The sequence below is a fragment of the Onychostruthus taczanowskii genome, unplaced genomic scaffold (assembly GCF_017590055.1).
Source record: "Onychostruthus taczanowskii isolate IOZ18803 unplaced genomic scaffold, ASM1759005v1 scaffold10, whole genome shotgun sequence".
In the NCBI taxonomy this organism is placed as follows: Eukaryota; Metazoa; Chordata; class Aves; order Passeriformes; family Passeridae; genus Onychostruthus; species Onychostruthus taczanowskii.
The window spans coordinates 425,369-438,206 of NW_024496526.1; the positions used below are offsets into that span (position 1 = coordinate 425,369).

The 12,838-nt window shown below is 51.0% G+C and overlaps 1 protein-coding gene across 1 annotated transcript; it reads right to left on the reverse strand.

Moving 5' to 3' along the window:
* Positions 1-780: 780 nt before the first annotated feature.
* Positions 781-12,243, reverse strand: ATP6V0C (ATPase H+ transporting V0 subunit c). Its single transcript, XM_041403406.1, has 3 exons — positions 11,625-12,243; positions 2,693-2,876; positions 781-1,612 (listed from the first exon to the last, which is right to left on the reverse strand). Exons 1-3 carry the CDS (start codon positions 11,698-11,700, stop codon positions 1,408-1,410), a joined length of 465 nt encoding a protein of 154 aa, XP_041259340.1. The 5' UTR covers positions 11,701-12,243; the 3' UTR covers positions 781-1,407.
* Positions 12,244-12,838: the final 595 nt, after the last annotated feature.

Consider the following 12,838-nt stretch of genomic DNA (forward strand, 5'->3'; position numbering starts at 1 on the left):
GCACCATTTACTGGACAGGTACCTTGGTGAAACACAAATATGCATTTTCATTCCCAGCCAGGTGAAACATCCCTCCAAATACATCAGCTTGATTTGATGCCAAGGGTACTGCTAGCACCAGGTGTCTGAGGAGTAACATTTTGGCTTTACCACTGAAAGGGTCCAACACCTATTTCCCACATAAGCCTGGCAGTACTCAAAAGTCTTCAGGCCAGAGGAGGCTGCTCCAGCACTCAGTAGCTGCAGCATCAAAATCTCCCAGCTCAAATGGTCCTGTGATTTGAAAGATAAAAATACAAGTTCTTGACTGAAGCCATTTTGTTGATGAGACTATTGTTGAGCTACTTCAGAGGCAATTACTATTCACAGTACAGCTTCCAAGCAGCTCAGCTTCTGCAGGGCCAGCACAAGGACAGGCTGTTTGTTTCCTGACAAGGCAGCTCCTCTCCTGGGCACAGGCTGCAGCCTGCACCCTCTCACCCTGGCCCTTGGTGCAGGCTGCAGCTACCTGACCCCTGGTTACAGAGCACTGCACTGAGCCAGATGTGATCAGAGTGAGCACAGCCCTGCATCTCTGCTCACCACAAATATGGCCCATGGCAGCAGCTGGGAACCACACTGCCACGAGCCAGGAGAAAGCGAAAGTTGTGGCAGAGGCGGCAGCATCACTCCGGCATGCTACCCAGTCACTTCAGGAACCTGCCTGCCTCAAGAGACCTCAGCCTCTTCCCAAAGGAGCAGCAACAGCTGGAAATCAGAGCCAGGGACACATTACAGCAATGTAGTGAGGAAGTTTTATTCGGAAACATGGTAGAAGTTTGTAACCCAACACTGGGTGCATGACTGATGCCGGAGCATACGCAGTTACTATTGAAACACGGGAGTGTTTCAGACAATTGCTGTAATAAAACACAAAATTCTCATACTCCAATACCAGGACACTACAGCAATCTCTAGAATCAAAATTACATCCAAGGAATTCTCTGCACTTACAATTTACCCCACAGTGTAATCTACCTATATATAAGATTAATATATATAGCATGGGAAATTGAAAATCCTTGCTCCATAGATGTATGAACATGTCAAGTCTTTTATAAATAAACATCCAGTGAAGAGAAAAAATTACATTTCTAGTTCATATTTATACATAAAATACTAACAGCAATGGGTGGAAAATTGCACACGGGCCACCCCAAGCCATGCAGCAGGCCTGGAGCAACCCTTCCAAGTTAATATTGAAGTACACACAGGACAGACAAGTCACTAACATATATTGCGCATTTACAAGAGATCAACTACCAAATTGGGACAACTGTACACATTGGAGAAACCATTTTCATTCTGGAGCTTTTTTTTTTTGTTAAACGTAGATTTGTTACATCTCTTTACATCATACTGCAACATTTACTTCGTGGAGAGGATAAGGGCAACAATGAGGCCATAGAGACCCAAGACTTCAGCGAAGATCAAAATGAGGATCATCCCCACAAATAACCTGGGCTGCTGTGCTGTGCCCCGGACACCCGCATCGCCCACGATGCCAATGGCAAAGCCAGCAGCCAGACCGCTGAGACCCACGCTCAAGCCAGCGCCCAGCTGAAGGAAGCTCCTGTAGGACAGAGATGGAAGAATTTCAGTGGCAAGGAACAGGACACCCACCCATAAGCCCCTAACTCTTTCAACAAGCCCCATGTGTCTCAAAGCAATGCTTACTGACACTCCCAACTCTGATACTTAAAGATAGGCAACAGTGAAGGATCTTCACCTGATGTTCATGTGTGGCTCATACATGAAACTGAGTTAGTGGGTTCATCTGGCCACCGGCAGGCTCAGTGTGCTGTCAGAACAGCGCTTACTAGCACTTGCAGCAATGCCTGTCCCACGGCGCTTTGCAGCCTGTTAGTAGCTGCTCATCTCCAACCTTGAGCAACTTTATATACAGCCACAGCACATTCAGGTGTCTTGCACTGCAGGAGCTGGGCAGGAATGGTCTGGTTTTCCAAGGAGAGCAGTCCTGTGGAGCAGTCCCTATCAGTGTCTGCTCACCTGGCAATTGCAAAGGACCATTTGTATCTGCTGTTTTAGACCATGTCTTGTTAGGCCAAGCACACTGCTCATAGGCACAGCCTGTACAGCAACACAGATACCTGTCACACTTCAGCAGCATTGTTTAATTCCAAGAGGGCTCAATCACACCAGTTCCAGCTTTCTCAGAAGCCAAGAGCAGACTAAGTTTCAGACCGTAGCTGCTAGAGGCCCAATGTATAGCTCAAGGATTGACTTACCAAAGCAAAAGCAATATTAATTATTTACTTGCATCTCCCAGGCAACAGCAGATCTATTTAGACAGTTTTGGAAACACCTGCACACCCAGGTCTAGAGTCTGGCATCATGACACAAGCTTTGCCTCCTATCCTAGTGCCGCCTGTACGTGGCTTCTTTCAAGCCACAGCCCCACCACAGGAGCAGTGGGATGTCCGATTGATCTGTGACAGCCAGTACAGCCAACTCCACTGGGGCTGAGGCATCCGGCAGGACAGCTGGAATCCAGCCCATGCTCCTAAGCCTGGCCAAGCAGCATTTAGCACTGCCAGCCCTTCCAGGGGCCTTGAGCCAAAAGCACCCCCACACAGAGCATCAAACAGTGACAGGACAGTGTGAAACGGAACCGCCAGATGCAGCAACTTACTTGAATAGCGTGATTTCAGGTGAGAGGGCATTGGCAATGAGCACTGCCACTACAAGGCCGTAGATCGCTATAATACCCGCCATGACCACAGGGATGATGGACTTCATGATCAGCTCAGGCCTCATGACAGACATGGCTGCAATACCTGTGCCACTCTTTGCTGTTCCATATGCAGCTCCCAAGGCTGGAAGAGAAAAAAATGCATTACACACATCCCAAATACCATTTCTTTCACAAGGCTGCAGTTAGAACAGCTAAGTCAGCACAAGGAAGGATTGTGCAAAACTAACGCGGTCACATGACAGCCAGGAATACTCCCCTGAGGGATGAGGAAGTGACCTACCCACAGTCTACTCCAAAGATGAACAAGAGGTGCTGTTCAAACACTACTGACAGCAGAACATCTTCCCAGGCCAGCTTCACAGCAGGGCACCCCCAGCAGCCATCCATGCCTCTGCTTAGGGGCCAAAACCAAAGTCCCAAGGGGAACTCCAGTGTTTGTGCCCTCCCAGAGGCCACACTGCAAGGCTCAGCAAAGCACATCTGTCTACCCCAGCAGAACACAGCTGAGAGCTGGGCCACATGAACAGAATTCAGATGCACAGATCTCCTTCATGGAGCCTGTTCTCCCACAAAACCTATTTGCCTATGCTTTGGCCCTGGAGTTAAATGTGCTATTGCATCTTCATCAGACACACTGAGATAGAAACCAACTCAAATATTACTGCTCCACATCACTCACTGGAGAAAGGTTCTGGCACATGGAGAGTGCGACCTCACCTATGAAGGATTCCAGTCCAAACACTTGTCAATCCAACCACTGGAACCACAAAGAAGAGTTTGGCTTGCAGGTTACAGAGGACCACATCCACCTTACACCTAAGGTTTACTCATCATCTCTGTCAACACTTGAGCATGCAGAGACCTGCACAGAATGATGGGCTTATCACCTGTACCTGAGACCTGCTGGAAGAGTCCAAAGAACTACCCCTAAGTAACTTCTGCCTTGAAAAGAAATGTATTTGTCTCACAGAAGCTTCCTCAAATACCTCATTCCTTGATTCTGCAGTACTTGAACAGACAACTTTCCTTTCAGCCTTACTGGGGAGTACTCTGGGAACTCCACAGCTTCGTACTGCACTCACCATCATCCAGAGATGACATGCATGTCAACTGCCAGCCAGGAATAAGTCCCTGAAGCAGGAGAGACAGGCATATGGAAGGGCAGGCAGTCTCCTTTTCTGACACCATCAAGATTGTCCTCAGAAGTCAATCCTATTTGGCAAGAAAATGTTCTTGCATATGTTCTAAAATGCTGCTGGAGTGCACTTAAACCATGGGCATTTAAAGTCTTTGTACTGATCTGAGACCTAATAGTTAAGTCTGCCCCACCCACAGAAAACAAAGGTTTCTCCAAGGGAGACCTGCTTGTTCCACAAAGATTTGTCACTGCCTTACACTGGTATTGAAGCATGAGATTGTGCATCTTGCCCTGAAGAGTTGATGGGAGTTGATGGAGGAGTTGAGATATGCGCTTCCCTGCTTCTCACTCAGCACTCCCATAAAGCCCATATTTGGAGTAGTCATCCTCCTGGTTTGGCACTAGAACTCCACACCATTCACACAAACAGCACTGCTGCACTAAGACAAGGTTCATTCTCAGAAGGAAGTTCAGCTTTAGTTACAAAAACCTGAAGGGAAAGTCTCATTAACTACCAATTTGTTCTGTGCTAGCAAAGCTCTCGAACCTTGACTGGCACCAAGTGATGTAAAAGGCTATTTTGAGCTATTCTGAACTAGAACCCAACTTAGGAAGCTTGAGCTAGGATCAGGTTCTATCTGCAAATATAAGATGAACCTGGAAATTAGCACATGAACTTAATCAGCCATTTCAGTGATGGCTCTGTTTAGGGTCTAGCCCTTAAGAAGTCTAGAAAGAAACCACTAACTTCAACTAGGAAACCTTTTTGTTGGATGAAGCACCTCCTAAGGGCTGGAACTAAGCCTGAATTCTGGTTCCACTGTCTACCCTGGGTATAGAATTTAGCAGAAACCACTTCTCCTGTCTGCAACATTTTACAAACCTCTCAAAAAATGCAGAGGCTTATGAAGGAAGTTCACTATTTAAATTATATCAGTCATCACTTCCTCCAAGCATGAAGCTACTCGAGGGTGTTGCAATCAATGCAGTGATGGATTAGAGAAGGTGATTTTGTAACCCCACTTACAAGAAAGTCAGCTTGCTCAAATTTTTGTGGAGGGGCAGTGCAGCATGAGTTTGTCAGGTCCCAGTTAAAATCCCAGAAGAGGCCAGATCTTATGCCTTGAACTTGTTTTAAATAAAGCAAGCCTATGCTTACCAGTCTTCACATGACAGTCTTAGATGTCACTGAAACTCTACTGAACTCCCACTGGTGGGCACACAGAGTTTCAGAACCTGGCACATCTGCTCCCAAGGAAGGCTTTACCACCACCCTAACCAAGAGACATCTCCAGAACCTTACAAGGCAGCTTTACTAGTCTGGCAAGTTTACTAGCAGCTTCATTAGCCTGGCAAGTTGTCCTTGCATCTTTGACATTATCTCAGTATTGCAGGCAAGGTGGCAAATACAATACCTGCTTCCCACCATGACCCAGCCTCCAGTGGCACAGCCACTCAGTTTTGGGCTATGGACACCCTGGACAATGTTCCCACACACCTACAGCTCTACCTTGCAACAGCTCTAAACGACTAAAGCACATATACTTCATATGCTACATTTAAATATCCCTGATTGATTGGAAGGATGTGTTTTCCAGAATCTCAGTCAACAGGGTTAGAGGAGTTCTCTGTGGCAGACACTGGAAATGGGGCAAGAGCTGTACCTCTGCTACACACCAGGACTCTGGGTTTCTGTGTCAGCTCATCCAGCTCCCTCACCTCTAACATACAGGCCAAGCAAGCTCCAAACACTACCTTTAAAGAGGTAGACCTGTCAAAATATTTACCTGGCATGTTGAAAAGCATTAGTCTATCTAGTTCACCAGAGACTGAATCCATGCCGGTCTCTAACCAGGAACTGTGCCACTTGGAAGTTCAATGGTGTTACAATACAGGTAAGTTGCAATGCACATCACCCAAGAGCACGTACTGCCAGTAATCCTGTTTCAAAGGTTAACCCCCTTGTGACATACTTGATTTACTCCTTGAACTCACAGCTCAGAGCTGATTTATGTACTGCTCCTGGGGGTAAAATGCCCTCCCCTCAGGGCTGAGGATATGCTGCCTGGCACCTCACCATATCTGTCCCTTTAAAAGTGATAGCAGAGGGAGTGAGGCTGTGCAGCTCCAGGATCAAGTATAAACTCGACAGACACTTGCCAGATAGGCTGTAGTGTCAAAGACTAAAGACTGGTCGTAGTCTTGCCACTGCCACAGCTTTCCATAGGGCTCTGCCAGCATCCTGCTCTTCAGATCAAGGGCAGTCCCAGCACCAGAACCAACCTTTTCCAGTTCCAGCAGGTGACTGTGCTCACAGGTCACACACCAAGAAGAGTACCCTTGCAGTTAAATCAGATGCAAGTCACTCCCTTGATACAGAAAGAGGCTGTGAGGAGCCTTCCAAGCCAGGAGACCTAGTAGCACAGATCCAGTTTCACCAGTTGATACATCCAGACAGGCTCAGCCCAGGAACAGGCTCAGAACCAGCCACATACACTCCAGCAGCATTTGGTCCATTCAAAGCCAAGGATTCTTCCCATGTCCCACCATGGCAAAACAGATTTCCACACTGCATGTGAGAGATTTCCAGAGCACTAACATGCAGAACTCACCTGCATGAGAAGTGAGCTAGTAACAGAAGTCAGATTTCCAATGAGGATACCAGTGGTTACCATCACAGCAAGCATGAAGGACCATTTGGCAGGAGAACTTACATCTGGAGCCTTTCAAAACTAATCATTATCAAATGGGCTGCCCTCTGCAGTAGGCAGGCTTCCCTGGGAGCGGACAGGCACCAATTCACCAACATCTATTCACCCCTGAACAGGCTGCTCTTAAAAGGCTGGAGAAATGTTAGAGGTGACATCCAGGTCAAGTACAGTCCTTGCTTTGCCATACCAGAAACGTGGACACTTCTAAAGAAACAGGCTGCTTCCCACAGGTTGGCCCTGCCCCCTCCCACCCCACCACATTCAACAGCTCCACCTCAGGTTACAGTAATGGATACTTTTGGAAAAATCCTGCTGCTCTGCCCAGGTGCATCTGCACAGAACAGACAAGCTTCGTTAGGGGAACTGTACTGGAGCCTATGCAAATTCCCATCACACTGGCTGAAGCCTGTTCCCCAATGAAAACCCAAGGAGTCAAGAGCAAAGCTGCCCTACAAGAAGCTCTAAGCTCTGAATCCTTTAGTGAGGGTTCAGAATTAGGGATAACTTTTTGTTCTTCCATAATGTAATGAAAGGGTGTGGGTATTTCCACCAGGCCTGGCACTGTCAGCCTACGGCACTACCAAGAATTCTTTTAGGCCTTTTAGTCTTGGGTCAGTACATCTGAGAACTTAAAAAAACCACCAGCTCCTGGAGACATTGCCGCAATAGTAGCAGTTCAAGGAAAATAAAGGATCTGCCAGTCAACTGTGCAAGAGCTGCTTCAACTGGCACTCTGGATTGTGTGACACAGCACACAGAGCTCTTTGATTTTGTAAGTATGGTAAAGCACTTGTACCATGGAGCACAGACCTTTCCTTCTGCAAGCAGCCAAGTCTATCCAGACACTTGTTACATATCTTTATCATCAAAGAGGCTCCCTGACAACACCTTAAAGATGACCTGTTCCACAAACCAGGTGACCAGCGTACTCCAGGTACTGACTGGCAGAGCAGTGTGTTACACCACTTAGCAAGACCCCTTCCCAACCAGCAGGTCCAGGGGAGCTTAGAACACTCAGCAGCACCCACAGCTCTGCTGCCCCATTGCTGTGGCATGGGACAGCCCATGTCCCCTGCCTGCACCCAGCAGATGCTCCTGTGGCCAGAGCAGCCTGACCCAAAGCCTCGTGCTCCCAAGATTCAGAGTCTGAAGGAAGTGAGTGCAGCCGGTTATGTCTCAATGGAGAAGCACACACTGCTGTAAACCATTGCTTCAAGGAGTGCCCAACAGCCTGGTCAGGATGGGATGCTGTTCATTTTGCAACATCTGTGTGCAACCAGTCAGGCTCTGGAGATGGAAGAGGCCAGTTCTAGGAAGGAAAAAAGCTGACCAAGAGGTCCTGAGGCAGCTGTCATTCATGTCCACTACTGCTCCCAGTGTACCCACCACAGGGGAAGCACCTGCAGGCTGTGTAGTGACTCCAGGGTGACAGAGGGATCCATCAGGAAGCCACAGTACAAACTGCAGCATAACTGCTTAAGCCATGTTCTGCAGAGCCAATGGTTTACACTGATAAGCCATCTCATTCTCAGATGTTCCCAAGACTGGCATTTACTGAGAGGAAATGAGGCTCTTGTTGAGATGCCTTCCCTCATTCTCAAGCTGTAGAAACATCGCCTACCTCACGTCTGTTACAGCACTTAGGTCTCAGCCATCCACTGCTTTACCTGCTGTAAAGGATAAAAGCTTAAGCTAATCTCTGCTGCAGACAATCTGGTAGCTCACACACCTGCCCACATCACAAGCACCCTCATTTGGAGCAGAAAACTACCTTGAGCTGCACTCCACCATTTCATTTTTACCTGCAAGCAGCTCTCCTGTTCCACGTCCCCACCTCTCAGACAGCATTTTGGGAAGCACAGGTGCCATTTGCCTTTGAGGGTGCAAGCTGTTTATAGTCACGATGCCTTCCATAATCAGACTGTGCAGGGCTGTCAGCTGCATCAAACTACATGTTCTGAGCCAGCTATTTCACCATGGAGGTCCCTTGAAAGCCAACCAACTGCTAGGAGATCTAAAGCTCAAGCTTAAAACAAAGGTACTATTTCACTGCAGCAAAAATTAGAAGACACAGGACTAATTTAACACTGGTGGCTAAAGTTCTCTTCATGAGGAATCTTCCAGCTGCTTGGCAGTGCAGCATGTATTGAAGGCACCGAATGCCCAGCTGGAGTTCAGGCCTAAGGACAACTCCTCTCACCATGGAGGGCACAGTGGGCACACTTGTGACAGCTTTGCACAGAGCACCAGCACACACAGAACCAGACAGCTCTGCCCAACAGCACACTTGTTCATTCTGGTGTGCTCAGATCACATGAAAAAGCTACAATAATTTAATCACTCAACAGCACCTGACCCGCCACATTTCACACATGGGAAATAAGGAACTGCAACAATGAGAACAAGTTGTAATCTGCAACTAACCAGACAGGCTCAAAGATGGCCAAGGTCACAGCAGCCTGCTCTTGTCTCTTGCTGACCAGAACAAGTTCTGCTATCTATTTACCATCAGCAAGTAATGCTCACATCGCACACAGGACTGCTACTAGTCACTTGTTTTCACATCAAACTAGCCTGGACAGTACAGAACCTGAACATGTTTACTAGAAACATGTCTTGGAACTACAAGCTCCACAAGAATGTGATCTTTAGATATAGCATGAGTCAAGCATGATTCACCGCACTAATTAACACTGATCCAGGAAAATGTTAGGGTTTTAACTGCTTGTCCAGGTTTAGCTCCTTACTTCAAAATCAGGGGGTTTTTAACAACTACCATCAGAACATGCTGTGATGCAACAGGCCTGTTACAAAAGCTACACAACACTGCAAGTTTTAGTTTATCCTATGTTGACACCTCTGCCATATTGCCTTAAAAATACAAACTGCTTCACTGAACAGCCACATCTAAGAAACAATTTCCCATCAGCAGTATCTATAACCTGTTGTCCAGCACCTGAACACGTCCCTGGCCCTAGCAAGAGTACCTGCACGGTTCAGACCTGCTGCTATTGCAACATCATTGAGGTCGGGGTAGACCTCTGAGCTCAATGAATCCAGGACTACTTGACACGGATTCTGCATCAGGGACCTCTCACAAACTGGCTGCAACACAACAGATACCAAACCTTCATCAATATAACTTATGCACTGACTTGGCATTCCCCTACTCAAACCTTCCCCTTGCAATCCCACAGCACCACGCTGTCATGCTGCAGCTTCTAGGAAAGGCTTCTCTCTGCTGGTTCAGGCATGCCAGCACCATTCCAAATTCCTGTTAAAGCGCTGACTCAAGCCTGCATCCCTCACTGATGTTTCAGCTGAAGCACACTGACACGTCACAAACATGGTGTCTAAAGCCACACAGCCATGTTCTTTTGCTTCCAAAATCCATTCTGCAAGAGGAAACCAGCAACTCCTTCCTTGGAAGGAAAGTTCACTATTTAGGACCATTTTGCAAAATGCAGTGAACTGCTGACTATTTTTTCCCAACAAGTAACTAGGTCTTAGTTTCTTTCTCCATTATCTTCAGTAGCCAAGAGGCAGGTAGGTCAGCAGTCCCAACTCTGGCTCCTACATCACTTCAACCATTGAGTTTTCAGGAAAATTTTGACCTGTCAAGTGTGAGCACAATGTCTGAAATCCAAGGTGGCAGGCCACTGACTGCCCTCAGTAAGGGTATCGGCATCCCAGCACCAGGTACAAACTAAGCAAGACTAAACACACCTAACCAAGCTTTTGCTTTATCAAAAATTAAAATCACAAACATGGCTGGTGTGGAACCAGTCCATGGTGCCCACACCAGCACGGCTAGACAGCTTCCTCTCGAACACTAATTTTAATTCACTGTCTACTTGGCTCTTTGCATGATTTCATCTCCCACACGCATGAATCAAGAGCAGCTTCCCAAAATCCATCCTGCAGACCCAGCCACCATCCCAGAGGCCATATTAACACAATGAGATCCCAAGCACCTCAACAGCACTTACATAGCTTGAGCTACAACAAATACAGTACTAGAAGGGAGCCAAAGACCAGTAAGTATGTTCACATCTGTGGAGACAAGGGCTTAAGCCTTCAGAAGGGAAGGCCAGATTGGTTCCTAATTGCTTCATTCCCAATTACTGTGACACCTGCATTTGGGAAAAAAACAGCTGAAGCCTTCCCCATGTTAGATCCCAAAGGGAACAGCAGGTTTGCACCCATCAGAGACCAGCAAACGCCGTGCAGGAACAGCAGTCACCTTCTGTACGTTTAACAAGGCTCTGAGAGCCAACGCAATAAAGGACGGCCTTTCTGGTGTAACCCAGCATTTATGGACCCTGTATCCGTGCTCCTTGAGTGGGGAGAGCAGTGCCGCAGGATGACCCAATTTACACCGCACTGAGCTCGCTGCCTGGAGACGCAGAGGGAGGGCATGGAGCAAGCAGGGCTTCCCCTGCCCCGGCATCCCGTTCCGCGGGGCAGCTCAGGAGCCCGTCCATCGCCTGCAGCGGCATTAACGTCTCTAAGGCGGCCTGCCCGCCAAACGAGCGCACGTTTATGTTTAATCCCGTTAAAAACCGGACTTGCTTTATCGGGGGAATGGTTCAGACACCAACCACGTCCGATTTATAGTGGGAGAAGCGCCGCCGCCGCGGAGGCCGGGGCAGGCAGAGCCGGGGGTGCGACATCCCCCCACCACGGCGTCCGCGGGGCCACCGGGGGGACCCCGACCCGCGGCTGCCCGGAGGAATGGGGGTGGGGGGAGCGGCCCGGGCGGCGCCGCCGCAGTCACGTGGCCCCGGGGGCTCCGCCGGCGGTGACGTCACCGGCACGGACCCTCCGCTGCCCCCGAGAGCCCGGATGGAGTGGGGGAGGGGGTGGGGGGGGGAGGCGTCCCCAGGCCCAAAGAATTCCAGCCCCCACCGCCGAGGGCGCCCCGCCGGGGCTGGGGAGTGACGGGGAAAAAGAAGCCGCTTCCCCCACACCGTGCTCCCCCTCCTCCCCCCGGCCCCTCCCGTTGCCGGTCGGTGCTCACCGCTGAAGACCATGGCGGCCGAAGCGCCCATCACGGCGAAGAAGGAGGCGTACTCGGGGCTGCCGCCGGAGGACATGGCTGCGGGAGCCGGGCCGGGCCGAGGCGCCGCTAGAGTCGGAGCGCGAAAGGGCGGGGGAAAGGCGGAAAGCTCCGCCGCGGCGCCGGTCCTCGGCGGGCAATGCTCGGCCACAAAATGGCGGAAGCGCGGCGGGAGCGGGCGGGGCAGAGGGAGCCGGGGTGGGGGCGCAGGGCGGGCGGCGGCGGGGCCCGGGGCGCGGAAACTCCGTCCCGGCAGGAGTGGCGGCGGCGCGCGCGCTGCGCCCTAAATACGGCCTCCGCAGGACAAAATGGCGGCGGCCCGCCCGTCACGTGATCACACCCACCGCCCCCGCCCGCCCCGCCCTTGGCGCACACCACGCGCGCGGAGGGGGGACGCCTGCTCGCGCGCTCCTCACTCCTTCTCCCCGCGCCCCGATCCCGTTCCCGCGGCGCGGCCGCCGGCGGGGTCAGCGGCATCCTGGCTCCCTCGCGCCCCCAGGTCGCAGCGGCGGCGCTTTGCGCCCAGGAGGGCAGCCGGCTCTGATGCCCTCCCTTTGCTCCCCCCTCCGCGCCGCCTGGTTGAGCCCGTCCTGCCCGGCGGCCGCGGTCCGCTGAGCGTGATTCAGCTCTCATTAGCATAAGGGGCGTGTCCTGTCACGGCCCCGCCCACGCGGCGGCGGCCTTGCCCGGGGCCGGCGGCGTTCGTGTCGTGTCCCCCTGTCCTGTCCCTGTGTCGTGTCTTGTCGTGTCCCTGCAGCACTGCCCGGGCCGTGTCCCGTTACCTGACCCCAGGACGTGGCTTCTGCCGCGTATTCCCGTGCCCGTGTGCCGTGTTCCGGTGCCGCATCCCCCCGGTGTATCCCATCGTGGTGTGCGGTGTTCCCGGTGCCATGTCCTGTGTCCCATGTGCCATGGTCCCGGTGCCACGTCCTCCGCAGCACATCCCGTGTGCCAGCTGCCACCTGCCCTTGTGCCCTGCCTGCATGCTGTGCCCCCTTTCCTGCCAGGCGCTGTGGCCTCAGCTGCGGGAGCTGTTGTGAGCTTCCCGGAGGCATGGGCTGTGCCCGCCGGGCCTTGCTGGCTTGGGGTTCCCTCTGGGGCCTTCCCGCTCCTGCACTCCACATCCTCCCAGCTCCAGTGCCAGTACCGTCTGTTGGAGTTCTGCTCCATCCCAT